Source organism: Phyllobates terribilis, unplaced genomic scaffold (assembly GCF_046119375.1).
Source record: "Phyllobates terribilis strain yellow unplaced genomic scaffold, ASM4611937v1 Scaffold_5__5_contigs__length_657084704, whole genome shotgun sequence".
Classification (NCBI taxonomy): Eukaryota; Metazoa; Chordata; class Amphibia; order Anura; family Dendrobatidae; genus Phyllobates; species Phyllobates terribilis.
The window spans coordinates 196,617,161-196,643,947 of NW_027362765.1; the positions used below are offsets into that span (position 1 = coordinate 196,617,161).

Genomic DNA, 26,787 nt, shown 5'->3' on the forward strand with positions numbered 1-26,787 from the left:
ACTGGTATAGCGTAATGTGTTCTATACTTCCCAAAAAGCCCCTGAGATATGGCGGATGAAGTCCACAGCAAAGAACGCCGGGACCAGGCTGTACTCTTGGCAGCAATGTCTTGTGTAAATGTCACTGAACAGAATTCACATTTATCAATGTTACCATCGAAAACAGTTTATGTGCAGAGTAGTGATGAGCGAGTATGTTTCGTTAACCCTTTCGGCGAGTATGCTCGGGCCGAGCTCCGAGTATTTACAGCTGCTCGGTGATATGGTTGAATCGCTCCCGTGTGCATGATTTGCAACTGTTTGACAGCTTTAATACATGTGAGGAATGCGAAAGAAACAAGCATTCCTCACATGTATTAAAGCTGTTGAAAAACAGTCGCAAATCATGCACACGGGAGCGATTCAAACATATCACCGAGTACGCTGAAGATATTCGGTACTCTCCCGAGTATACTCGCCGAAAGGGTTAAGAAAACATACTTGCTCATCACTAGTGCAGAGTCACAAGTGGTGATCAATGTAACAAGATAGTTCTATTGTTAATCTTCTTCTTTGTTAACACTGACCAATTCTTACAACTTCTCAAAAATTTGTGATTATTGGGAAGTGTGAATGTTCCTTTCATGGGGTGTGTAATAATATAGTAATTGTATGGAGGAATCTCTTAACAACTAAAAATAGAAAAACTTTTGCACAAGATTTCACTGTATGTTTTAACATTATAATAGAGTATTTTATATTGATAAAGTAAAATATAGAGATAATACATGTACACACTAAAACACTGTGAAAACAACTTTAAGAAAATCATACCAGCGATAGAAGACTATTTTCTGTGTCCCTATGACAACATTTTATAGCTATCACCCTGGCATGTAGCGCTGCAATCTCCCTCCATGTGCTATAATAGCGGACATAAAATATTGCCAAACAGTTAGAGCTTCACTGTCCCTATGGCAAAAATGACTGCAAGTGACCTGTAACTTTAATCACTGATATATGTATTTTTTTACACGTTGAAGCAGCTTTAGTATATATCTGAAACAGAACATTATAAACTGTTTTGATACATAGACCCTAAAACATCATAGGAAAACTTTACTAGAAAAACAGAAAAGGCTTAGATTGATAAATGACAGTGAGCAAAATCAATGTTGGAAGGCAATGGGTCATGCTGATCACAATGAAACAGAGAAGATGGGTCACCCCTCAGGCATAGGAGTGGTTCGTATACATTTTTTTCGGTAATAGCAAATATCACAATTTAAAAAATAAACCAAATTAAAATGGTTCCTTTAAACTCTAAAAAAGTAAAGCCAAAAATATTTGGCAACTCAACTACGTCAGGACAACACTGAACCACTGGGAGATCCCTTCCTGCTTTTCATGTTTGCTGCTTTATGAAGGGAACCCACCTCCTACACTCGGTGAAGGCATCCATTTGATAAGCCAAAAAAGTACCCAATAAGTGCACCAGAAATTAGTAACACCAGCGAGCCGCGAAGTACAGAGTGCCTCATGGCTCATAACGGTTTCCAAACTAACAGAAAAGCAACAGAGATGGCTGCCTACACATAGTTTAGAGGATGGTTCCATGTTGATATCCCTGCTGTGGGAACACATTGTACTTGTAGGTATTTGCTATAATCAACACTTGATTTTGCCCTCCGACACTAGTTTTTCATTGAGCTGACAAAGCTGCTTCAGGAAACCATCATTGGGGCCAATCTCCCTTTTTTGTCTCACTGTAGAGACCGCGGTTTTTACATCCATCTTGTGACGCAGCATGAGGTAAGCTATGACCAACGTGGGTGAACGGCTGTAACCCTCACGGCAGTGGACAAACACCCGACCTGTAAGCAGAAGAGAATGAAGTGAGAAGTTTGGGCTAAGTAACACTTGAAGAAATCCTCTCATCTGGGAGGTTTATGACATATCGACAAGAAAGTGTTCATATGTCCCATGAGGACATACCCTGAGGGCTCATGTGTACGACACGGCTGCCATAGAGGTACATTGTGCTATGTTATGGAAAAAAACACCCTGTGGGCGTTATTGCATAGCCGGATGAGAAGATTCATTAAGGGGAAGGCTGTGAAGTCACATATTTTCCACTTATTTGAGGTTTCAGTAACTGGTGCACCTCATAGTTACATAGATTGAAAAAAGACTTAGGTCCATCAAGTTCAACCTTCCTTCACCAACTGTACATTTTTTCCTAAATTAACTGTAACCCCCAATGTTATGTGTATCGAGGAAATCGTCCAGCCCTTTTTTTACAAGCTGTGTCTGCCATTACTACCTCTTGTGGTAGGGCATTCCACAGTCTGACTGCTCTAACTGTAAAGAACCCTTTCCTGTTTAGCTGCCGGAATCGCCTTTCTTCCACCTGTAATGAGTGCCCCCTGGTCCTTTATATGGTCTTTGGAAGGAATAAGTCATGTGCTAGTCCTCTGTACTGACCACACATATATTTATACATGTAAATGAGATCTCCTCTGAGGCGTCTTTTTTCTAAGCTAAACAAGCCCAACTTTTCCAATCTCTCCTCATATGAGAGGCCTCCATCCCTTGTAATAATCTAGGCCTTTTAAATCTCTGATTAGGGATCCTACATTTGGAAACTGGGCAGAAGTAACGGGAACCCTTCTCCTTCCCCATGTGTGTTACACATACGAGTATATCGCTTATGTAAAGTGAACAGGTCCTTGTTAACTCCAGTATAGTGAAGGGTCCTCACCTCCAGCGTACTACCTGGGGCATCATCCTCATTTTATGCTATTCATCAATATAGAAGTACACAGAGACTCTAATGTACCTCCATGTGCTTCCAATTTTTCTGTAAAGGTTCATTCGGTCATACTCCCTACAAATGCAACAAAAAAATGGTGGCATACTCCACCTGTAAATAAGGCACATAACCCATTTGGGACCCTATACATGAGCCCTTACATGGTTTTTATTAATTTCAGTGGAACTAAACCAGACACTTGACTTCACAATAATCTGGGAGGTTTTTTTTTAATCATTTTTATATCACTTAAGTCAATTGGTGATGTATATCAAATGTCATTGTTTCAATTGGTTTAGATCAGTTGGAGGAAGAAAAACCGACCACAGACACTATGTGAAATTAAGAAGTTGTATTATACAGACAACCTGTTCTCTTAGGACTCCTAACAATCAACTGATCATCATGGGTCTGGCTCCAGTAACCCCCAGGAATCAGCTATGATTATTAGGTTTCTTGCCCATAAGTTTCTTCTGTAAGGATAATGTAGGAATCTCTGACAAAGAACTCCTTTGGAATTATCACAAAAGTTGCAAAAATTACCACAATTTGCAAGTCTCTTCCATCAGCCACGACTGTTTGTGGCTACTGGAATTGCAGAGAGTATCGACTCTCATCTGGCAGCATCCGCAGCTCCTTCTGATTAGCCAGCATGACATGACGTCATGGTTGTGGCGTGACACATATATGACGTCACGCCAGGCAGACTAATCAAAAGGAGCCGCGGACATTGCCAGGTAAGAGATGGCACTCCCTCTCCCATCCACTGGCCACTGACAACTGTATGGCTGATGAAATAGGATCAATTTGAACCAAATCTAATGACCACCTGCTCTACATTATTAATTTGACTCTTGAATTTAATGGAGATCCTGGATGTGTTTAGAATGGGGTATAATGCAAACTCTTCTATAGTAGCACAAAGACTAGTGACAATCATTGAGTAATGGATTCCACTCTTACAAACATAAGGATTCCACTCAACAGTTATGTCACTATAACATCTAAAAAGAGACCAATAGCCACACCAATGTTTAAACCCACTGGCTTCCCCACTAATTGGTTTTATTTTGGAAAGGGGGGGATGGATCATTTTGTTTATTTGAACAGAAAAGAAAGCTGCAGCATTTCAAGTGAAGTCCAAAAGCAAGAGGAAAATACACCAAGAAATGTGGTCCATATCAACCTTTTTGGAGTGACATGGTCTTCTTTTCTACATTTGATATAAGATAAGATAATTGTGAAAAATCCTGTCTTCTTCAGACAGCTGCATGTTCAGCCAATGTACTGTTCATGTGCGCAATGGACAAGACACCAATAATAATCTATTTGCCAGTGCAAACAAATGATTTTGGTTCTTGCAGAAATTAATTGCAGAATGCGTCAGTTTGGTCCGCTTTATATACCAGAATACTGCATGCAATAGCAGGCAGCAACTACTCCCATTAGCAATTCAGAAGAATACATGGTGCTTAACACGGAGGCCGTCATGGCCATAGTTTGTGTACATAACAGGTCTGATTTAAAAAATGGCCAACCCTAAAGTGGCTGTTCCACTAACAAAGTCAGTGTCTATCTCGTTCTCCTTCGTTGGTGAATTAAATTTAGTCTAAGAGCCCGGTCACATGATCGTATTTGCACACTGACAGCACTCAGATCAATGTTATTCAATGGAGCCAAGGCAGATGAGCAATGGGGCCAAGGCAGATGAGCAATGGGGCAAAGGCAGATGAGCAATAGGGCCAGGGCAGATGAATGTTTTTTTCCATTCCCAGTTTGGGTAGCCTTTAGTTTCAGTGGGGTTAGGGTTCTGGTTGTAGTTCAGGTACTGTTCTGGTACCTGAACCAAACTTGGAAATAAAGTTCAGGTTGGGTACCAGAACCCGAACTTCCACCGGTCCACCAATCCATACTCCCGTGATTTCTATGAAAAGAGACATCTCGGGCGGTGGCATATCTCTAGAGAACAAAAAGATCGGTAGTCCAAAATCAAACATGCTGGATCCTTAACTCCAACACAGTAATCTGTCGTGGGACCTCATACATATTAGACAGTCGGTCGAACTCATTAATATCGGTGAGTTCTGCCTACGTTAGTATAATATATATGGGGGCCATAAATTCTAGAAGTACAGAAGAATGTTCATTGACAGTAATTATGTAAGAATCCTGTTCATGTGTACATTTGGGTAGGGTTAGAAACAGACAAGCGGTTGACCATTGACTATGAGTGATGCATTGCAAGCTGCATTTAATGCACCTAGGTTTTCAAGTATATCTGTCATTTTTTTGTATTCTATGTGCATGGCATAGGAATTTCTCTTGATCTCCTAAGTCGTCCATTTTGGTTCATACTGTTGCCAATAAACACAAGAAATATGTACTGACCTGGCAGTAAAAATGATGCCTTCTACAATTCAACACCAGAATTTCAATAAACTGAACTGGCTCTGCAAGTTATAACTCGTCTTGATATCAGAAAATGAATTTGCACTCCCAAGTCAGTTCACAAACTGAAAACATAGCTGTTATGTGCCCGCCACTTGCAACAGCAGCAATAAACAGAGAGTAAATTGGCCTGTCAGACTTGGAATTTAATTATTGCTGATATTCACACGTTGCACAGGAAAGAATACAAGTATAGAAAAAACATATCGGGGACGTCGGTATTTCGGTAATGAAGATGACTGCGTGTGGCCGCCTCTGCGGCTGAATTGTGTGTTTGATGTAATGTTGTCATTTGGTTAATGTTTATTTAATGTGACAATTACTTTTCTATTTCGGAGGCCCGAACAACTCTCACAGTGACATTTGGCAAGTCCATAAACAATGACTGCACTAGTTGTTGCCATATAGAAAAAAAACATGAAGTTGGAATTAATTTACGACTGGGTAAATGACTTGCTGGGATAATTTAATTGATATAAAGTAATTTCCCTCTGATTTACCACAATGTAGTGTGGGAAAAAAGCAAACAAAGGACAGACAAGCTGAGTCATAGAGATGGATCACGCACCTCTGTAGATGTTCCAACCCTCCTTAGGACACCCTGTGATTTTTACATAGTTAAGGAAGACTTTTGTTAGCTGATCCAATAGTTAAATGTGGCCTATAAAGTTCCCTCGTTGGCAGACAGCCACATAAAAATGACTATATTTTGAAATGGCTCAGGAGCCCGATTTTGATCTCATAGATATTGGTACAATAAAGAGGGCAGAGACATTTTGGACTATGCTATAACAGCAGTTGTCCCACGGGCTGTCAAGGTTGAGATTGTCAGCTTTGCATTTGAAGTGCTCATAGTCAGGTAGGTGGTTTCAAAGACTTGAGACTCTTGATGGACAGGCCAAAACCAACAGAGATGCTATTCCATCTGGCAAGGTTGATCTGACCTTTCCTAAGTGAATTAGTGTAGATTGACATCTCCCAACCAGGTATTTATGGAACTCAGACAGGGTTTGAACATACCTAGTTCAGGTTCAGCTTGGCATCAAGACAATATCCTGGCGTCCACCCTATGCCTTCCTCTCTCCTATCTCATCCAATGTTCCTAGTGTCCTCACATCTATATCCTGATAATGGATGCTGCCCTTTGTTGCCCAATGTGTGCCTGGACCACATGAGGAATACTTTATGAAGATGCGACCAACCATGGGCAATGCTTTAGGTTTAATCGTGTGAATTAATTTAGTGGTCTGATCTTAGGGTCAAGGTTAGTGACTTAAATCCTGGACAAAACAAAGTGGTTACAAAGGTCACTTATGTCCAAGTGATGATTTTGACCATCCAGTTAGTCATCCAAATAACATCATACCCTGATCATATACAGCATATATGGCCAAATCTGGCACACAAGGTGATTATATTTGGCCCGCAAAACCAGAACCACCACCCCTATGTGGGGCCATTATTCTGTCTTCTTTGTGGAGTTCATTATACTGTAAGCTATATGGGGTCATTATAATGTTTGGAGGACTATGAGGAGCCAATTATTCTGTATGGAGGACTGTGTGGGGCCCATTATACTGTATGGAGGACTATGTGGGGCCCATTATTCTGTATGGAGGACTATGTGGTGCCCATTATTCTCTATGGAGGACTGCGTGGGGCCCACTATACTGTGTGGAAAGATACATGGGGCCATTATGTTTGGAGGACTATGAGGGGCCCATTATTCTGTATGGGGGACTATATGTGGGGCCCATTATTCTGTATGGAGGACTATATGTGGTGCCCATTATTCTGTATGGAGGACTATGTCGGATCCATTATACTGTATGGAGAGCTATGTGGGGCCATTATACTGTTTGGAGGACTATGTGGTGGCCATTATTCTCTATGGAGGACTGTGTGGGGCTCACTATACTGTATGGAAAGATACATGGGGCCATTATGTTTGGAGGACTATGAGGGGCTCATTCTGTATGGAGGACTATGTGGAGCCCATTATACTGTATGGAGAGCTATGTGGGGCCATTATACTGTTTGTAGGACTATGTGGTGCCCATTATTCTGTATGGAGGACTGTGCGGGGCCCATTACACTGTATACTGGTTGGCCCATGACTTTGTCCGAGTTTTTCATTTTGGCCCTCTGTGTGTTTGAGTTTGACATCCCTGATATACAGTCTTGGCTTTTATTCTCTGTTTATTATATCATCAACCAAAATTGACTTGGCACATTGGTACCGCTACGGCTAACCTTTCTGCGGCATTCATCTGCCTTTTCTAGATAAGAACCACTGTGTGAAGTGAAGTTGGTGGCTACTATCTTCCATTTGACTCTTTTATGTGTCACTTTGAAGCAAAGTCGACTGTTCATTATTTTTGTAGAGCTTGTATTTCATAGTAGATAATTCCCAAGTCAAACTATTATAGCTATACTTTCTAGTGAGTACATCGCAGAACGCTTCACTATCATTTATATGCAGCCAATGTTCTGCAGAACTGATAAAACTCAATATTACACCATTTAAAAGAGGCTGCTCGCTAGGAAATGGAGCCGGGCTACACTGGATATTGGCTGCAAACTGAAGACTCAACTGTATAATGGGATTCTAACAAGAGTCAAAGGCAGTGACATGAAGAAAGAGTGTGGAAAATGCAAATGCTCAATGGTATAAATGCTACTAAAGTACGCCTGTTCTGCAAATGATCCAGGATCCCGCTGAAATCTCCTCTGTGCCAACGCGACAAAATGAGGCAGCTTTTTTCCTGAGAACCACATTTCTTTTCAGGCACATTTACCCTGGAAGTTATCTTCATGAAAGGTTAGATTCATATCGGTTCAGTTTTATCTCATTTTGCTGTGACAGACAAAAGGTCCTTCCAAAATAAAGATTGAAAGCACATGTTGCAATGTGGGTAAAATTTTGCTACTTCCTCTTGCCATTCGCTAGTTATATTACAATATTGCAGAAATAGGAGTGTGGTTATCAGGGAGTGGGTCCGACCAATAAGGCCTCATTCGGATGTCCGATTTTTGCGCACGAGTGCCATTTGTGGCTTTCACGATAGCAGTGATACCTGTCTATGGGGCCCTTCATATGTCAGCGATTTTTTGCGGAGACATGTCCGATTTTGATCCAAGGGTCGGGTAAAAATCGTCAATGCAAGTCCATGTGTCCATGGAAAAAAATCAGACTGCACTGGGATGACATCCAAGTGCAGTCTGATTTTCACAGACTGGTACCCATTATGGGTAATTGCAAATCTGTCTGGAGCATTTCCATCAAACATCTTAGATGCAACCAGCTCCAATTGTACAAGCGTGGACATGGTTGTCATGAACAAACTACCGTACATGTGATGATGAAATGCAAATCAGGATGGGCAATAGTCCTTTTACTATAGCTTAGAAATCTAGATTCCCGATTATTCCCCACCCCCATTATTGGCCATGAGTTCTAGAAGAGTATGGTCCTATGATTCATGCATGACCAGTTTCCTATGTGCTAAACATCTGGAGCTGATGGCACTCTCAGCAGACTACGCAATTCCTCACTCTCATCTTCTAGCAACCATCTGACCGAGACACGGCACTTAGCTGTCCATTCATTACAGCAATGTTATATATTATGCTGGCACAACGATTCATTCTTATCACAATAGCACATTATAAACATGTACAGATGGCTGGGCAGATGGGGGAGATAGAAGCCTTCATCCAGTGAAGTAGTAGCCAAAGGAAGTGATAAATGAAAGCTCACAGTTGACAAGGACAGGAATAGGGCTAAAAATGACTACAAATCTGTTGGACAAGTTGAGCCTTTCAGAGAAAATTTAATAATAAAGATAAACTTTACATGAACATTGTAAAACTAGAAAGGTATTTTATGATAAAAGGATTGAATGTTAAATCCTTAGGCAAGCCCGTAAACATGGAATGTGTAGGAGTCCTAAAACCAGAACTCAGGTCCAGAAACATCGCAGACCTGAGAAAGCAACCATGAGGCTACACTGCTGTGACTGGCAATGCAGTTCAGCCCTGTTCACATGAACAAGCTGGGAACACTGTGGTCCATGAGTGCATTTCAGGTTTAAATTAAAAAAATATTAAATCTCCAGGCTGTTTTGAAACAAAAATTTGACATAATGTGATGTAATGAAACTTGTAAACACAGTTCTTTGCCATGTCAAAGGCAGGCCCAGATAAGGACCCCACCAAACAATATCTTAGATCTCGGCTCACCGGGGAATGGGATATTCTAGAAATCTATGAATCCATATCAGCCACTGTAATGCTCTAATTCTATGCAGATTTCAAAATGGTTTCTTGAAGAGAATACCATGGTGTATGGTGGCACCATACAAGAACACCTGTAGTATCTACAGTTCATAATGTAAAACTGTAGGAACTTCAAGGGCCTCTGTACAAGCTCCATACTTAACAATCTGCACTTAAAGGGGGTGTCCGATCAATACAAGTTATCATCAATCATAAAGTGAGTAAATTGTTTATTGGTGTGGTCCAACCACTGGCACATGCGACAATCAGCAGAAAGAGGAACTTGTGTCTCTGTTAAGGCCCCGTCACACTTAGCGACGCTACAGAGATCCCGACAACGATACGACCTGTCAGGGATCGTTGCTGCATCGCTATGTGGTCGCTGGTGAGCTGTCAAACAGGCAGGCTCACCAACGATCAGGGGAGCAGCGACATCCTGGAAAGAATCTTTCCACGATGTCCTGCTCCGGTTACCAGCCTGCTGAAGCAGGAGCAGGCTGGTAACCATGATAAACATCGGGTTACTAGGGGTACACTCGCACCTAGTAACCCGTTGTTTATCATGGTTACCACACTGCTACGGTGAGCGGGAGGTTTCCGCTCACTTTAGCAGGCTCGTAACCATGATAAACAGCGGGTTACTAAGTGCGCGTGTGCCCCTAGTAACCCGATGTTTATCATAGTTACCAGCCTGATCTCTGCTCCCGCTGGTCACACACAGCGATGTGTGCTGACCAGCGGGAGGGCAACGACCAAAAAATGGTCCAGGACACTTTGCAGCGATCAGCAGCGTGACACAGCAGCGATCTCGCTATGTGAGACGGGGGCTTTAGAATGGAGCGGCAATGCCCTTGTTCAACTGCGGCTCCAATCATTGTTAATGGGGCTGATGAACACTGCACTCAGCTTTTTACAACACCCCCCATAAAGAATGAATGGAACAGCGGTCGGCTGTGCACACTATTGCTCCATTCTAACAGGGCTAAAAATTCCCTGTTCTGTTTCCCAATGGTTAGATCCCCACCACTCAATGATTTATCTTCTATCTCGTGGATAAATAACTCATTTTCCATGGACAACTCCTTTACAGGCTAAAGCCCAATTTCTCAAAGTATTCTCAACAATAAGTTACTCAAACGATGAAAGAGGTCATCCAAAAAGGTACATATCCTCCATTTATATAGGTAAAATTATCTTTCTTATATACGGTAATAAAGATCACATCCAAAAATTATACTTTAAACCAGTTATGGTCAAGGGTCCATCCTACTAAGAAGATCCCTACGTATTGCCCATGTATGACAAATATATTTAAGTATGTTATATGGGTTTTAGGTGCCATGTAAGAAAAAAGTATCACTTACCGTATTTTTCGGACTATAAGACGCACTTTTTTACTCCAAAATTTTGGAGGAAAATGGGGGGTGCGTCTTATAGTCCGAATGTTGGGGGGGGGGGTATATTTATGTGTGGTGTGGGGGGAGCGGTATCGGTGGAGGAGCGGGGCACAGGAGGCAGCAGCCGCCTACTGCAGCCTACACTGTCCCAGCTGCTAAAGAAAATGAATATTCACTGCTCCCCACGCCCATGGGGCATGGGGAGCACTGAATATTCATGCTCCTTAATAGCGGTATACAGTGTAGCCGCGCTGCGGCTGCTGCCGGCTATCTCCTGTGCCAGCTGTTAAAGGGCATGAATATTCAACCTCTCTCCACGCCCATGGGCGTGGGGAGGGGGTGAATATTCATGCCCTTTAATGAGCGGGCACATGAGATAGCCGGCAGCAGCAGCCGCAGCGCGGCTACGCTGTGTGCCGGCTATGAAGGAGAGTGAAGTCACTGCTCCCCGCACACACAGTCCCGGCGTGGGGAGCAGTGACTTCCGGCAGCTGACCTCTCCATGTGAGCCGCACATGGCAGTGACGTCATGCACGGCTCACATGGAGAGATCAGTGCGGGCAGACAGGATGCAGCGCTGGAGGAGAGAAGAAAGGCGAGTAGGAGTGTTCATTTTTTTTTTATGCGCAGCATGATGGGGATTAGGGGGACCATGCATACTAGGACAGGGATTAGGGGTGCCATGCATACCAGGACAGGGATTAGGGGTGCCATGCATACCAGGACAGGGATTAGGGGTGCCATGCATACCAGGACAGGGATTAGGGGTGCCATGCATACCAGGACAGGGATAAGGGTGCCATGCATACCAGGACAGGGATTAGGGGTGCCATGCATACCAGGATAGGTATTAGGGGTGCCATGCATATCAGGATAGGGATTAGGGGTGCCATGCATACCAGGACAGGGATGAGGGGTGCCATGCATAATAGGACAGGGATGAGGGGTGCCATGCATACCAGGACAGGGATGATTGGTGCCATGCATACCAGGTTAGGGATTAGGGGTGCCAGGCATACCAGGACAGGGATGAGGGCACAGTGCATACTATGACAGGGATGAGGGGAGCCATGCATATCAGGATAGGTATGAGGGGTGCCATGCATACTAGGATAAGGATGAGGGGTGCCATGCATACCAGGATGGAGGAATGCCAGGCATACCAGGATGGGGATGGGGACCACGTATAAAAGGAAGGAGGGCTACATATATACCAGGATGGGGGATACTGTCAGAATTGGGGGACATTACCTCTATACCAGTGTCAGCAGAAGACCCCCTCCCCCTTAAAAGTGCATCATGACCACATTTTTTGCTTAAATTTTTATTTTTTTATTTTCCTCCTCTAAAACCTAGGTGCGTCTTATGGTCCGGTGCGTTTTATAGTTCAAAAAATACGGTATATGAATGGAGGTTATATGCCTTTTTGGATGCCCTTTCCCTAATTTTAAGTAATATTTGCATCTACTTGTACACCCCTTTTTCTTCATATGCATTTGCTCTATTATTGAGTTTACTGACTGCCTATATTAGTGTTTCAATATAATAACATCTGGGCCCAAAAGAAGAGCCCAATAGACCAGAGTTTTTGTATCCAAACAGTAATTTTTATTAAACATCTATAGAAAAACACTTAAAATAACACAGTGCTATTTAGACAGGAGACACAATCCACATACTATACCTCTATGGTCAATGTCAAAAAAGAGCTTACTAATTCGATAGTCACATTACTTACATCAGGAGTTAGATGTGGAGTGTGTGTCCCCGCGCCCCTACGCGCGTTTCACCCTCGCTTCTATCGAATTAGTAAGCTCTTTTTTTACATTGACCATATAGGTATAGCATTTAGGGGTGGAAAGGTGATTATTATCTGTATGACCATTGTATAGATGGCTTAGACCTGGGAGATTTAAGGTTTCACTATTCCCCCATTCAGCCCTTTCAGGCGTTTGCCATGGGGACTAACCAATTATTGGATATAATTTGTTTCCACTGAGCACTTTATGCAGGAATTGGAGAAGGTTATTGATGGCCATCTTTTATTAATATCATACAAACCCTAGCAACCTAGTAATATGGTGAAGTGATTAGTGATGTGGGTCATGTCTCCTCTCTAAGTAGCACTGTGTTTTTTTAAGTGTTTTTCTATATAGGTTTAATAAAAGTTACTGTTTGGATACAAAAACTCTAGTCTTTTGGGCCCAGATGTTGTTATATTGAAACTTATATGGAGTTTAAGTGTGGAAATGTTTATAGGATACCTTGTGAGTATAATGTTGTTTCTGTATTAGTATTTGCAGGTTTTTGCTATGTAATCTGACAGCAGCATGATGTAGGGGCTGAGACCTTAATTCCAGTGATATGTCACTTACTAGACTGTGTTGTTGTTGTTTCAATAAAACCAGTGTTTTATCAGCAGGAGATTATCACTACAGCAATCGCTGTCTATTGCCATATAGTCCTCCTGCTCTGTATAATCTCGCATTCACCACTGCAGCAGGGAAAACAGGGATTTTATCAAAATGACAGCAAGCAGCACAATAAGTGACACATCACTGGAATCAGGGTCTCTCCCCATAAATCATGCTGCTCTCAGGTTACATAGTGCATGGTGGCAGATTTCCTTTAATAATAAGTTTGTCAAATGGTGCCCAGCCGTTTAAAGTCTATCTGTCTCCAGATTTCACAATACAAGCTATATACAATAATAAATTTCTTATACCAGATGAGGCTGTTGTATTTACTTTGAAAATCAATGTCCTAATAGCTGTGTAATCTTTTTGTAAGTATTTTTTGCAAGACAATTTTACAAGTCCAGCTATAGCTGGAAATTAGTTTTTCTAACCCATACAACCCCTTTAAGCTTTATATTCTCTGAAACACAGTAAGCATTAAATGTTTTTCGCTCTAAATATGCGCTACACAATTTACCTGCTCAGGATTCTGCTGGGTTTGCAGTTCTGCACTCATATAACCCCTGTTAATTAAATACGAGCAGATGGAGGAACAGTAAAAAGTGACTGCTGTTTATTCATCTAAATGTTTTCTATACGTACATTTGTGCATTAGGTATTGTAGATCATTGTCAAGGATCTAATTACATTACTATGCTTAGTCTACTGCTCATCTAGAGCACACGTCAAACTCTGGCCCGTGGGCCAAATCTGGCCCTCAGGGTCATTATATTTGGCCCTTGACACCGGGGACTATATTGGGCCATTATACTGCAAGGAGGACTATGTGGGGCCATTATACTATATGTAGGACTATGTGGGGCCCATTATACTGTATGTAGGACTATGTGGGGCCCATTATACTGTATGGAGGACTATGTGGGGCCCATTATACTGTATGTAGGACTATGTGGGGCCCATTATACTGTATGTAGGACTATGTGGGGCCCATTATTCTGTATGGAGGACTATGTGGGGCCCATTATGCTGTATGGAGCACTATGTGGGGCCCATTATACTATATGTAGGACTATGTGGGGCCATTATACTATATGTAGGACTATGTGGGGCCATTATACTATATGTAGGACTATGTGGGGCCCATTATACTGTATGTAGGACTATGTGGGGCCCATTATACTGTATGTAGGACTATGTGGGGCCCATTATACTGTATGTAGGACTATGTGGGGCCCATTATTCTATATGTAGGACTATGTGGGGCCCATTATACTGTATGTAGGACTATGTGGGGCCCATTACACTGTATGGAGGACTATGTGGTGCCCATTATTCTGTATGGAGGACTATGTGGGGCCCATTATACTGCATGTAGGACTATGTGGGGCCCATTATTCTATATGCAGGACTATGTGGGGCCCATTATGCTTTATGGAGAACTATAAGGGGCCCATTATATTGTATGGATGTCTATGTGTTGCCCATTATACGGTATGGAGAACTATGTGTTGCCCATTATACTGTATGGAGGACTATGTGGGACCCATTATACTGTATGGAGGACTATGTGGGACCCATTATTCTGTATGGAGAACTATGTGGGGCCCATTATTCTGTATGGAGAACTATGTGGGGCCATTATTCTGTATGGAGGACTATGTGGGGCCCATTATACTGTATGGAGGACTATGTGGGGCCCATTATACTATATGTAGGACTATGTGGGGCCATTATACTATATGTAGGACTATGTGGGGCCCATTATACTGTATGTAGGACTATGTAGGGCCCATTATACTGTATGTAGGACTATGTGGGGCCCATTATTCTATATGTAGGACTATGTGGGGCCCATTATACTGTATGTAGGACTATGTGTTGCCCATTATACTGTATGGAGGACTATGTGGGGCCCATTATACTGTGTGTAGGTCTGTGCGGGGATCACAGTGGGCATCACATCATACTGTGATGGATCACCATACTTTGCTGGGGGGTACAGTAAGGTCATCATAACGTGCATGTGGACGGTACTGTGGAGGAATTCACTGTGGGGATATCATACTGTGTTTGGGGGGCACTTTTGTTGGCATCATATTTTATTATCTGGATTATTTATTAATTCATAGTTTTTTATCCTTTGTTATTACATATTTAAATTAGGCCATATGCTTTTTACTGATCTTACATAACATATTATATTATTCCACTATGCCCCATTTGTGATTAAGTGCTAATTTTATTTTAAGATCTATTAATTAAAATGACTAAGTTTGTTTCCATATGAAAAGTTTCATCTTCATATTTGATGATAAGGAAAAACGTTCTCAATTGTAGACATTTTTTAAACACATTTCAAGGTTGGCCCGTGACTTTGTCCAAGTTTTTAATTTTGGTCTTCTGTGTATTTGAGTTTGACATCCCTGATGTAAACAATTCGGTGGAATAACTATATCAGTGTACAGTATTTCGTAACAAAATCCTTCTTAATCTCTGGTTTATCAATGATTTCCAGCTATAGTTCCTGACATTGATACTTAAGGTGCCCATACACATCAGATGGTTGAACAATCGATCACCTGCTGAATGATCATTAATCCATATAGGCCATTATAGTCATTACATCTTCAATGTCACTGCCACCCTCCCAAAAAAAAATAATCTTTTGGAGTACAAAAAATCAATGTTTCTAAGAATATTCTTCCATAGAAAGATCTTTACTGAAGGAAATATCAGTTCTACAACAAAAGATTCCAAAAATTCAAACGCAGAAAATTTTGTTCCAAACGATAATGGTGGATCAAGTCGGCTAAAACAATCAATTCATCGGACGATCATTTGTTTTGGTGGAAATCAAATTTGTTCAAGCTTGTTTTAGGACACCTTGAGCCATGGAGTTGCTCATAAAAGTCAATGGTTTTAACCACCACAATACATAACTTGATTTCCTTGTCACCACCAAGATCAAAGATTACGGTCAATACATGGTCAGTGTTACAAGCCTTTCTAATTACTGGCATATTAATTGCTTATGTTACAGGCAGCATTATAAAGAAATAGCCATTCAATCTAAAATATAGCTTCCCCTAAACTAGACCTACAAATGTTCAACGAAATTTTTTTTCACCATCTGTAAACCTGTCCATAGCGTATTATTAACCTTTACACATGAACCAAAGCAAATGAATAGAAAACAGCTATGGTAGATCTTTACCCTAAGGGCGCAGTCAGGTGGTCGTATTACTTGCCCGAGGATAACATCGCAATCCTTGGACTGGTCGTCGGCTCTCCTGACCTGAGTGTGACCACTCCATAGAAATACATGCTGTCACGCTCAGGTCAGGAGAGCCGACGGCCAGTCCAAGGATTGCGATGTGATCCTCGCGCAAGTAATAAAGCCATTCTCTGGCTGCCATGATATGATCTCAAATAAGGCTATATAGTTTATAGAGGGTCCTAAATCGTCTGTATCATCAGAATGGAAGTAAAAGTGCTAGTGAAAGTAAAATTGCAGAGTTATAAAATATATATATTAATCCATAATAACAGCCAATATCATAGCAGCAATGATATCTTATCTTGTCGAACTTAACACCCCATCATACCCATTTGGAATTACTTCCATTCACAAGGTTTCAGACTAAAATTCAATATTCTGGCAGAGCTACATTTCATGGTTGGCTGGCAAAAGAGATGGAATATGCTAATTTTACAAATGTCTCCCTTCTCTAACAAACCGCCATCCAGACTTGGTGTGAACGCTCAGACATGGAAAAATGAAATGTGGGAAAAAATGGTAATCAATTTTCACAATTTATAGCTGATGCAAAGATGTGTTTTATAGAAACAGACGCTCTTGGCAGAGACATACAGGCAGCAGCTTTATGGAAAGGCTGACTATAAATGAAGCCTAGGACTTATGCCTCGTCTTACGAAGGAGAGTCATTCCGTACTTCATACAGTTTGTTCAACACCTTTCAACCGCGCAATATTACTTGAACTTTTCATGGTAACTTAAAAGATAACGGTGTTTAGGGCCAGACTTCAAGTGGTAGAGGACAAGGGCAAGTAATGGGGTCAACCATGGAGTCTTTTTGCTGAGTTTTTGGTGCGGAAATTGGATGTTTTTGATGAAGATTTGAAGAGTTTCCAGCAATTTCTGCTCCACAACCTAATCAAAAACCGCTTTGTGCATTGTTAGAATAGGATTATTTCACTTTAGTACAAAATATGTACTGTGCATGCAAATAATGCTACTATATACCTTATATACAAATAATGCTGCCATAAACAGTTTACGTAAACATCATTATATACTTTATGCAGAATACCACTATATACTTGTAGGGACTCAGCTCTTTGGCAGTTGGCATCGTTCACACAGGCACGCAGTTTCTTGGCTCAAAAAGGAAAGTTTATTAAACTTCATAAACTTTCAGCCCAAAATGAAAAGCAAAACAGTTTTTCCTATAGCATGAAGGAAAACAGAAAAAAATAGAAGAAAATAGCCAGTTCATGTAATAGCAATACGGGTTCACCCGTTTAAAAGTACAATCCAGTCTCAATCTCTTAGGTCCTGTCAGAGAGAACAACACCAAAAGGTCTTACTACCTCTCATTCACAGACACAAGTCTCAGAGGTGTTTCCCCCTTTATACTCAGACATTTGTGAGCAGCTCAACTGCCTTTTTAAATCAGCTGCACCTGTCGGTTTGGAGGATGGGAATAACCGGTCCCGTCCATCTCTACCAGCCATTCCTGAAACCTGGACCCATACTGCCTCATTAAACAAACCTCTCGGTACTATCTGTGCTGGAACCTGCTTTAAAGGTTTCACATTACCGAGACCAGACACCTCTGTGATAAATACACTCCATGCAAGACTAATCCAGATACAAACTTACAAAATATATAGTGACATGCTAAGATTCATGAACACAAACTATGGGGAGCACGGCGTATCAGTGGTTAGTACTGCAGCTTTGCGGTGCGGGGTCCTCTGAGTACTCCAGTTTCCTCTCACACTAGGGAACTTAGATTGTGAGCCCCAATGGGGACAGTGATGATGATGTCTGTAAAGCGCTGCGGAATTAATGGTGCTATATAGGGGAGATAAATAAAGAAATATATCACTTCAAACTTGAATGTGCAGGGAATCAAAGAAGCTATAAATGTCAAACAGTACAAAATATTTAATGCAACCCCAACTGCAAAAATTGTTTCAGCCTCAATTACTCAAATTTAAGTAAAAAAAACAACAACTGGACAATCCCTTTAAGAAAGGGGATTTAGTAAGAAAGGGGATTTAGTGGAAGTCCCCCAAAGTGGTGATGCAATCCCTATAATCTGGTCCTGACCGTCTTTGATTATAAACAACTACAAAGGAAACAATTCAGATTGTAAAATATACAGTAATTTTGTGGACTTATAAGATGCAACTTTTAGCAAGAGGAAACCATTTATGAGCTTTCTGGCTAGTCATTACAGATGTGGTTTGGTGCTACCATCCCCGACTCCATACCCATCCCAAAACCGGTAGGAATGCCACTAGACTGATTCCGTGATTCCCCGTCCCTTTCGGCTGCCGCCGGTCTTTGAATGACAGGTCACTGCTTTAACACTTCAAATGCTGATTACAGAAGAATAACAAAGCGCATTTCTTCACCAAAATGTATCAATTTTACTTTACTTTAGATTCCAAATTTGTTCTGACAGGTTATCTTTAAAGTCCAGTGTGTCTTATAGACAAAAAATAAGGTATCGTTCATTTTCCCAATAGTGGAAAGTATCAAACTCCAGTTGAATCTGGAGAGACATGACGCATGTATGGCCAGCGTGAAGTTGTAGAGGATGTGCCCTTTGATATATTTGATATAATACACCACAAAATATAATGGGTAAATGCCTGCGCCCTTTATTTACCACTTATAAGTGATTGAATAATCCAGAAATCCAGTTTTTTTTCTTCCAAAGATGGTGTACTTTATTCCTCAAAGTCACAGAAGTAAATCCAGCTCACCGCCTGCAGTTCCACACTTCCGGATCACGGATGGCACCTGGGCAGGGCGCAACATCCAATAGAGAAAGCAGAAAATCAAAATCAAAGAGCTCTTGCCGCTCGAAACGAGTCGAAAAGATGCCTCTATTCTTTTTTTTGTAAACACACAATTTTAATCTTTGCTTCATGTACCTTGGAAAATAAAATGCACTTTTTTGGACTTAGTCTGTGAGCTGGATTTTTCTGGGTACTTTATCCCTTATTTACTTGATAAAACTAAATTTTCTCAGCACTTGTTATGTACAAAGTCACATTTACCATTCTGACAAGTAACTGATACTATAATATTCCTAATTACCCAACTTTCTGTATTCCAGTGACTAATTAACAGAAGAGCCGACGCATCTCTTAGATGTCATCTCACAGAGGGCTTCCCTAGTATGGAGTGTAGAAAGATCCCAGAAACATACAATCATACCGAACCGTCCTGGCGTTCCAAGTCCTACACAACTCACTTCTTATTGTCCTCATTCTTCTAAACTAAATCATACATAGGAGAAGGACAGGGCACAAGAACAACCTGTAACAGTGGAATGTCGCCAGCGTGGGGCACGTCAGCAATGCCACCCTCAGGATGTTAATGGAACATGTGGGTGTTCTGTTCGGTGGCTCAGTGGTTAGCACTACAACCTTACAACCCTGGGGTCCTGGGTTCAAATCCCACCATCAACAACATCTGCAAGGAGTTTGTATGTTCTCCCTGTGTTTTCTTGGGCTTCCTCATACATTCTAAAGACATACTGAATGGAAATTTAGATTGTTGGCCCCAATGGGGACAATGATGATAAAAGCTGTAAAGTGCTGTGGAAATAATGGCGCTATATAAAATAAATATATAAGTTAAAAAATGTAACCTTCGTGAAATCATTGAAACTTCTTACTACTGTATATATTATTAATTTCCGTAAGTCAAAAATAACATGTTGGATTTGAATTCTGCTCTTTTGTCACCTTAGAAATATTATTTTGCTGCTTCTTAGGTAAAGACAACCCATCTGTAGGGATGAGCAGACCCATGGAAGTTCGAGTTCTGGTACCCAGCCCATACCAGAAATGTACCCGAACTTGAACCAAAACCCAAATACCACTGAAAACAATGGGGACCGATATCTCTCCTCTCACGCTCTCCTTTCCCCGGAACGCCAAACATTGAATCTGACTTCCAGGAGAAATCCGTGTTCAGCGCTTAAGACCAGACGTCACAGACGTGACTTTCCTAATATACATGACTTACCAGGCTATTCAACTGTAATACTATATTTCCCCAGCGGCAGTCACAATACATGGAGGACCACTGCTATCCCCAGGCCATAATAGCTAATGACCAGATTTATTCTAAAGACCAGCGATCAGTTCACCACTGCAATTTCAACTTAACAAGGTGGTCCTAAAATGCACACAAAACCTGTAGAAAAACATGGCCTTGCTGCCCCCACCTACCCCATCCAACAAGGTAAAACAGCTTTTTGTGAACGTACCAGTCTAATAAGTCCAGGAACTATCCTTATCCTTTCCATCTACTCATTTTGAGCGACTGGTTCCTTTTCATCAGCACTCTGCCAGCACTACAAGTGTGTGAACTTCCTTTTCCTCACTTCCCAGCATGCATTGCCTATTGTAATGCTTGCCCTGAACTAAAAGTCACCTTCTCTGTTATGCCTGTATGCCGTTTGACAGACAAGAAAGCAGGAGCAGATATATATAATCCAGGCAGCCATCACTGTAGTCAACACCTTGGAGTGACTTTTCTGGTATTTACAGGTGTTTTTTATAAACTCTTTTTGCCTTATTCTAAATATCGGGAAAATCGTCCACACTGCTACAGTACATATACCCAGAAGTAGCCAGGCACCCGTATCTGGATGCATCTTTGGTAGATGACTACTTGCGCAGCAACAACCTTATAGAACAAGCTTTCTTATGTACTATGCCCTGGGTATAGATTATTCTTAAATTACCTTTTTTGTATCTACTCACCATCTTTTTGTGACAATGCTTTATCAATAAAGTCAGAGGCTTCCTCAAAGTAAGAGCTCAGGTCAAAATTTGGTCTATCGTTGGCTTTAATGCCATGGTAGGTAATCCCTGTGCCGTTGTAGAAGGCAGTATTTGTGTTCACGTGCATGAAGGAATTCCCCTCGGCAGCATTAAGGATGTGTGTTATCCCAAGGCGCTGCAGTCTCATGATGTTCTGTGCAATGAAGCTAAAAAACAAAAGAGAAAAAAGGATTATAGATGTATATGAACAGCTTCTCAGAAATATTGGATCGGTTACAGTACACGTGCGAAAGAAATGAAACTGGAATCCCATAAGAAATCCAAACCAGAATGACTATCAGCATTTGCAGAAACCTATAGAGCCCAAGCAGACCCCTCACAATCTGGAGCAGACTTATAACATATGGTCTCAAAACAAGAATAACTAACTCAAAGCAATTCCTCAAAACTGCAAGAGAAAAACAAAATGAGGATATGGATACTATGTGACAGAGAGGGCTGTAGTGTAGAGACAAAATGGAGACAAGACAGGGTTACATGAAAGGGTCTATTGCCGACAGTGAAGAATGGGAGACATTCTTTGCCCATTTGGGGCTTAAATTGTGCCTAGGGATACACTGATTAGGTATTTGGATAGCTACATGGTAACGTACAAGGAGATTCTATAGGTTACTTATGTATCAAGTCATAAAAAAAAGAACTCCTAATAGCAAATGTTTGTATTAAAAGACAACTCCAAATGTTAGGTCATCAATATGTCAGTCCTGAACAAACTCTTTGATATTTTAGCAATATTCATATAATTTATAATATCAGAAGAACAGCAATATAATAAAGTAATGTAAAAATAAGGATGTTCTAGGATGTAAAATGTCTGGTGGCACATCACAAAAGACAATCTTTCACCAAATTTTTCATGTTGAACTGGACACACAATGTAATAGTTTTTTCTTTATTTGGAGATAATAGCAATCAAAGTATTTGGCATCTAATGCGTTAACTTAAAGTCCAAGTGAGCATGAAAAGATAGATTTTGCTAGGGGTGTGTACTTCTTCCCCCTGTATGATGCTGACCAATCATAAGCAGGCAGAAACACACTAGAGATAGAACACGCCCCACCATAGCTAAAAGCAGGTTTCTCAGTGTGTGAGATTCCTGTAATTTCACCTATCTCTGCTGTGCTCAAGAAACTTGTACTTGCTCTGTAGTGAGATCAGGGCTGTCATTATATCTCACAAAGGATCAGTCTGTGAAAGATGTAGCGAGACCCTGCTCTGATCTCACTGCAGAGCAAGTGCAACCTATGGTGAGCACAGCAGGCATAATTGTAATTACTGACATATCTCCCTACAGGCAGTGAGGGGGAGGGACAGTACAGCAGAGGTGACAGTGCTAGGAGAAGAGTTGATAAAAGGGTTTGTAATGTGACACAGCTAAACTCAACTGTGCTACCCCCATAAAGACCTTATGTGAAAGCTGTGAGTCATCTGTGCGTTCTAATCATGCAGGAGGTAACACTAGGAGATTAGCGCTATATCATTATATTACAAACACTGAAAATCTTGCTCTAAGCTATGTATTGCTGCCTGCTTATGATTGGTCAGCACCATACAGGGGGAAGAAGTACACACCCCAGTGAAAACTGTCTGATAACACCCACCAAATGAGTTAACAAACTGGATGCCAAATACTTTGACTGCTGATATCGCCGCAACGGAAAGGCAAAATACAAAAAAAAAAAAACCTCCCGGAAAAAAAAGTCAATTTTCCCCTGAGTGCCACACTTGAGTACTGTGGCTTGGCACACTTATAACGCTACTAACCTGCAGATCAACGTTATATATCCTGATAAATAGAATTATCATACCTGACACGTTCAGTACAAGACCTATTCTCGCCAGATTTAGCGGATCAGACGTAGCTATTAAACCTATAGGAATCTGTTACAAACAGAATCCATCCATTTTCTATCGGTTGTTGCTAGTGATGAGCGAGCATACTTGTTACTCGAGATTTACGAGAATGCTCAGGTATTTTGCGAGTATCTTCAGCGTGCTCGGGTGAATGTCTGTTTCTTAGGCATTCCTCACATGTATTTAAAGCTGTCAAACAGTTGCAAATCATGTACAGCATGACTAAAACATAACACCCGAGCACGCTGAAGATACTCGGCGAACACCCGAGCATGCTCGCCGCAAGTGTTAACAGAACATACTCGCTCATCATTAGTTGTAACTAATCCATTACTAAGTAACAATGGAAAAAAAGTTCAACCAGTTTAGCTCCTTCAGATTTTAAAAACAGATGAGATCAAAAGTGATTCAAAACTGGTGTCACATAGAAGCCAAAGCAGTGTCACAATAGATAAAATCCATCCATGTTTGACAGGCAAAAATGGAAACGAGTATGTGAATGTGCCCAACGACTTACATTGGCCAAATCTGCCGATTTCTGCAGGAGTGACCGACTGTCTAATATACATGACATGTTCACCTGAGGCCCAGTCAGCATATATCAGGGTGAAAGTGGACTAGACAGGTTGAATTAAAGGGCCCTTTGATCTCACAGATAAGCTGATGCCAGAGGCATTCGGCCGCAGCTTATTTCCCTCGTCTCACAGAAAACACATTACACTTGGCTGGACCGAGACTGCTTGTGTATGGGGAGCTTGTTTAGCCGACAGCTATTGAAAGTGCACGGCCGCCATAACACGGGCGTGAAGATGCTTTGTTTATCTAGCGTGAATTCTTTTTCTGCTTAGAAATAAATGATTCTCTGATAAGCAAGACTGCATACAAATATGACTGAGAAGCGTGCGCCGTGTGGCAGCCGAGAGGAAAGCATCAGAAAGAAATAATAATGAAGCAGATGGAGACATTATTACCCGCTGAGCAGGAAGTTATACCGCAGGTAAGTATGCAGAAAAACAATGCCAGGAAGGACAAAAGCTGATAATCACGTTGTACAGAATGTCTGTGTGAGGCATCATAATGCATCATGTACTAATTCCCTAGTGCGGCATTATTTACCAGAAATGCTTCCTTAAAGGAACGCCGCAAAATATGGGCTTGAAGGAACTTCTTATTATCTGCCGTCTCATTGTAGATACAGCTTCAAGAGTCTATCGACAGACTACAGACCGCCTTAAACAGCAACTTGCTGATGGATTGTCAAAGGATCGATAAGAACATGGAAAAGGATTTGTTATTATATTAGAAAATTGTAATCTAAGTTTCATTACAATAAGTCTGCGGGCTTCAATACTTTAGGGCTCACTCAGCTGTGAGCAGGGAGCCCTTATGGGTGTACACAGCTTCATGCTATAGGGAATAATGCTCCGTAATATAGCACCTTCAGATTAAACAATATCTTTATGTTGGATTTACAAAAAATAAAACTGAAAAAACCATGTATGAAATTATAGCGATGTGAATACATGCGGTCACATGCCAGCTAGACATACGCAGCCTCACTTAATACAAGCAAATTGAGCGAGAGTGGATATGTCTAGTCGGAATGTGGCCAGAAGTACGCAAATCGCATACTTGCAGTCACATGACTGCCCCATACCATCACCGGAGAATCGTGACAGCGTGCATTGTGCGTGCTGTGAGGATTCACAAGTCTGAAGTTACAGAGTGCCTGGAAGCTTGAGCCCCAAGTCTGGACAACCCCTTTAAATTGGCTCCAAAAGTGGACCTCCAGGTCAAGTATATGTACATTATAATACACAACACAATGACTAAATCATTCTTTATGAGTCAATGAAATCTTCAGACAGGAAACAATACTGTACTTATACTGTAGTTCACGCTTTACTTCACGCCATATGTGCATATACAATGTTGTATTTCAATGAAATCAGTGTGCAGGCATGTAATTTATCACCCGGCACGATAGCATCATCTTCACTGCAGTCTACATATTCAGCACCCCACTATAATATACAAGCAGGCCGGTTTCACGCTCCTGACATTCATGGTTTGAATACGGACCACAGGTCTCCTGACCTTAACACAGCAGCCTCATATATGCCCAGGAGGAGACCCGCAGCCTAATTATTAGTAAATGTAGCGTATAAACTCATTCCAACAATAATTCCCATTGATACCATCTGTGACGGAGTATCACAATAAGGTCAGGGTCACACAGGCATCGATTCTCTCATGCGAGAGAAAGAGAATCAGGACGATCATGCTAATAACACTCGGCTCAAACTCTGTCACAGTTTGATCCGAGTGTGATCTGATTCTCTCGCATGCGAAGAAGATGGAGAAATTAATTTCTCCATCTTCTCCATTGTCTGTGTTGGAGATAATCTGACTGCACTCGGCTGACATCCGAGTGCAGACCGATGTTTCACTCGCACCCATAGACTTGTATAGGTGCTCATGGTCTGATTTGCGGACTCACTCGCAGCATGCTGCAATTGTTTTCTTATGCTGAACCGGAATTAGAAAATACTCGCAGATCAGCACTGCCCCACAGCATAACATTGGGCCGAGTGCTATCCGATAAAACATCAGCACTCGACCGTGTTATACACCAGTGTGCACATAACAATCAAAAGAAAGAAGGAGATATGCTTACTAGCGGTGATCACCCAAATAATCAACAATAAATAATTTACCATAAATATACATCAGTTTATTCAAAACATATAGATCCTGACACACATATACAGAACAATATTCCGACCGATAATTAAAACACCATAAAAAATAGTGGACAGAAGCCACTACTAAGGGAGCCAGCTATAGCAAAGTACCTTCCTATATTTAGGTGGAATATAATAAATAGTACTGCACGTAAGTGAGTGAGAAATAGAATAAAAGTTGCACAGGCTGAAGCGGGGTATCTGTGATGGTCAATATTCCCCAAACTCTATATTGCACATACCAAAAATAGAAAATCTCATGAGGCATACAAAACGCAGAAATGATTAGATGAAAATATATAAATATGTATACATAACCTCAGAAACCTATAGGTAGCTTGAGACGAAAATCATCATATATGGGGCACCCGAACAATAACAATAAATATAGAAAAGTGTATATATTGCCCATGCCCCACCATTTACCCCACAAATGCAAGCATATAGACAATATCAATAGCTAGATCTGCCTCAGAAGCTTGTAGGGCAACCAAATCTGTATTGAGACCTAGGATAGATAAGTGCTACAAGGATACAGCCTGTACATGGGAAGGTATAGCTGAAGCCCCTGACGAAGCCACCTTGAGTGGCGACACGCGTTGGGCATGGGAGCTTCAGCTATACCTTGGGCATGGGAGTTACAGCAGTAGCCAGCGGTGTATCTGTGTTACGCTCTTATGCATAGTGCAGAGAGAGAAAAGTCTGGAAATAGTGAACACCGAGCTGATGCATCTCATCAATAA

The 26,787-nt window shown here is 41.4% G+C and overlaps 1 protein-coding gene across 1 annotated transcript in view; it reads right to left on the reverse strand.

The window, feature by feature from the left end:
- Nucleotides 1–707: 707 nt before the first annotated feature.
- DUSP3 (dual specificity phosphatase 3) overlaps nt 708–26,787 on the reverse strand; it is a 76,668-nt gene continuing 50,588 nt past the window's right edge. Inside the window, exons 2-3 of the mRNA XM_073683658.1 lie at nt 21,366–21,592; nt 708–1,853 (exon numbers count right to left, since the gene is read on the reverse strand). Coding sequence (XP_073539759.1) covers nt 1,648–1,853; nt 21,366–21,592 — 433 coding nt within the window. The 3' untranslated portion in view covers nt 708–1,647. The remainder of the gene's footprint in view (nt 1,854–21,365; nt 21,593–26,787) is intronic.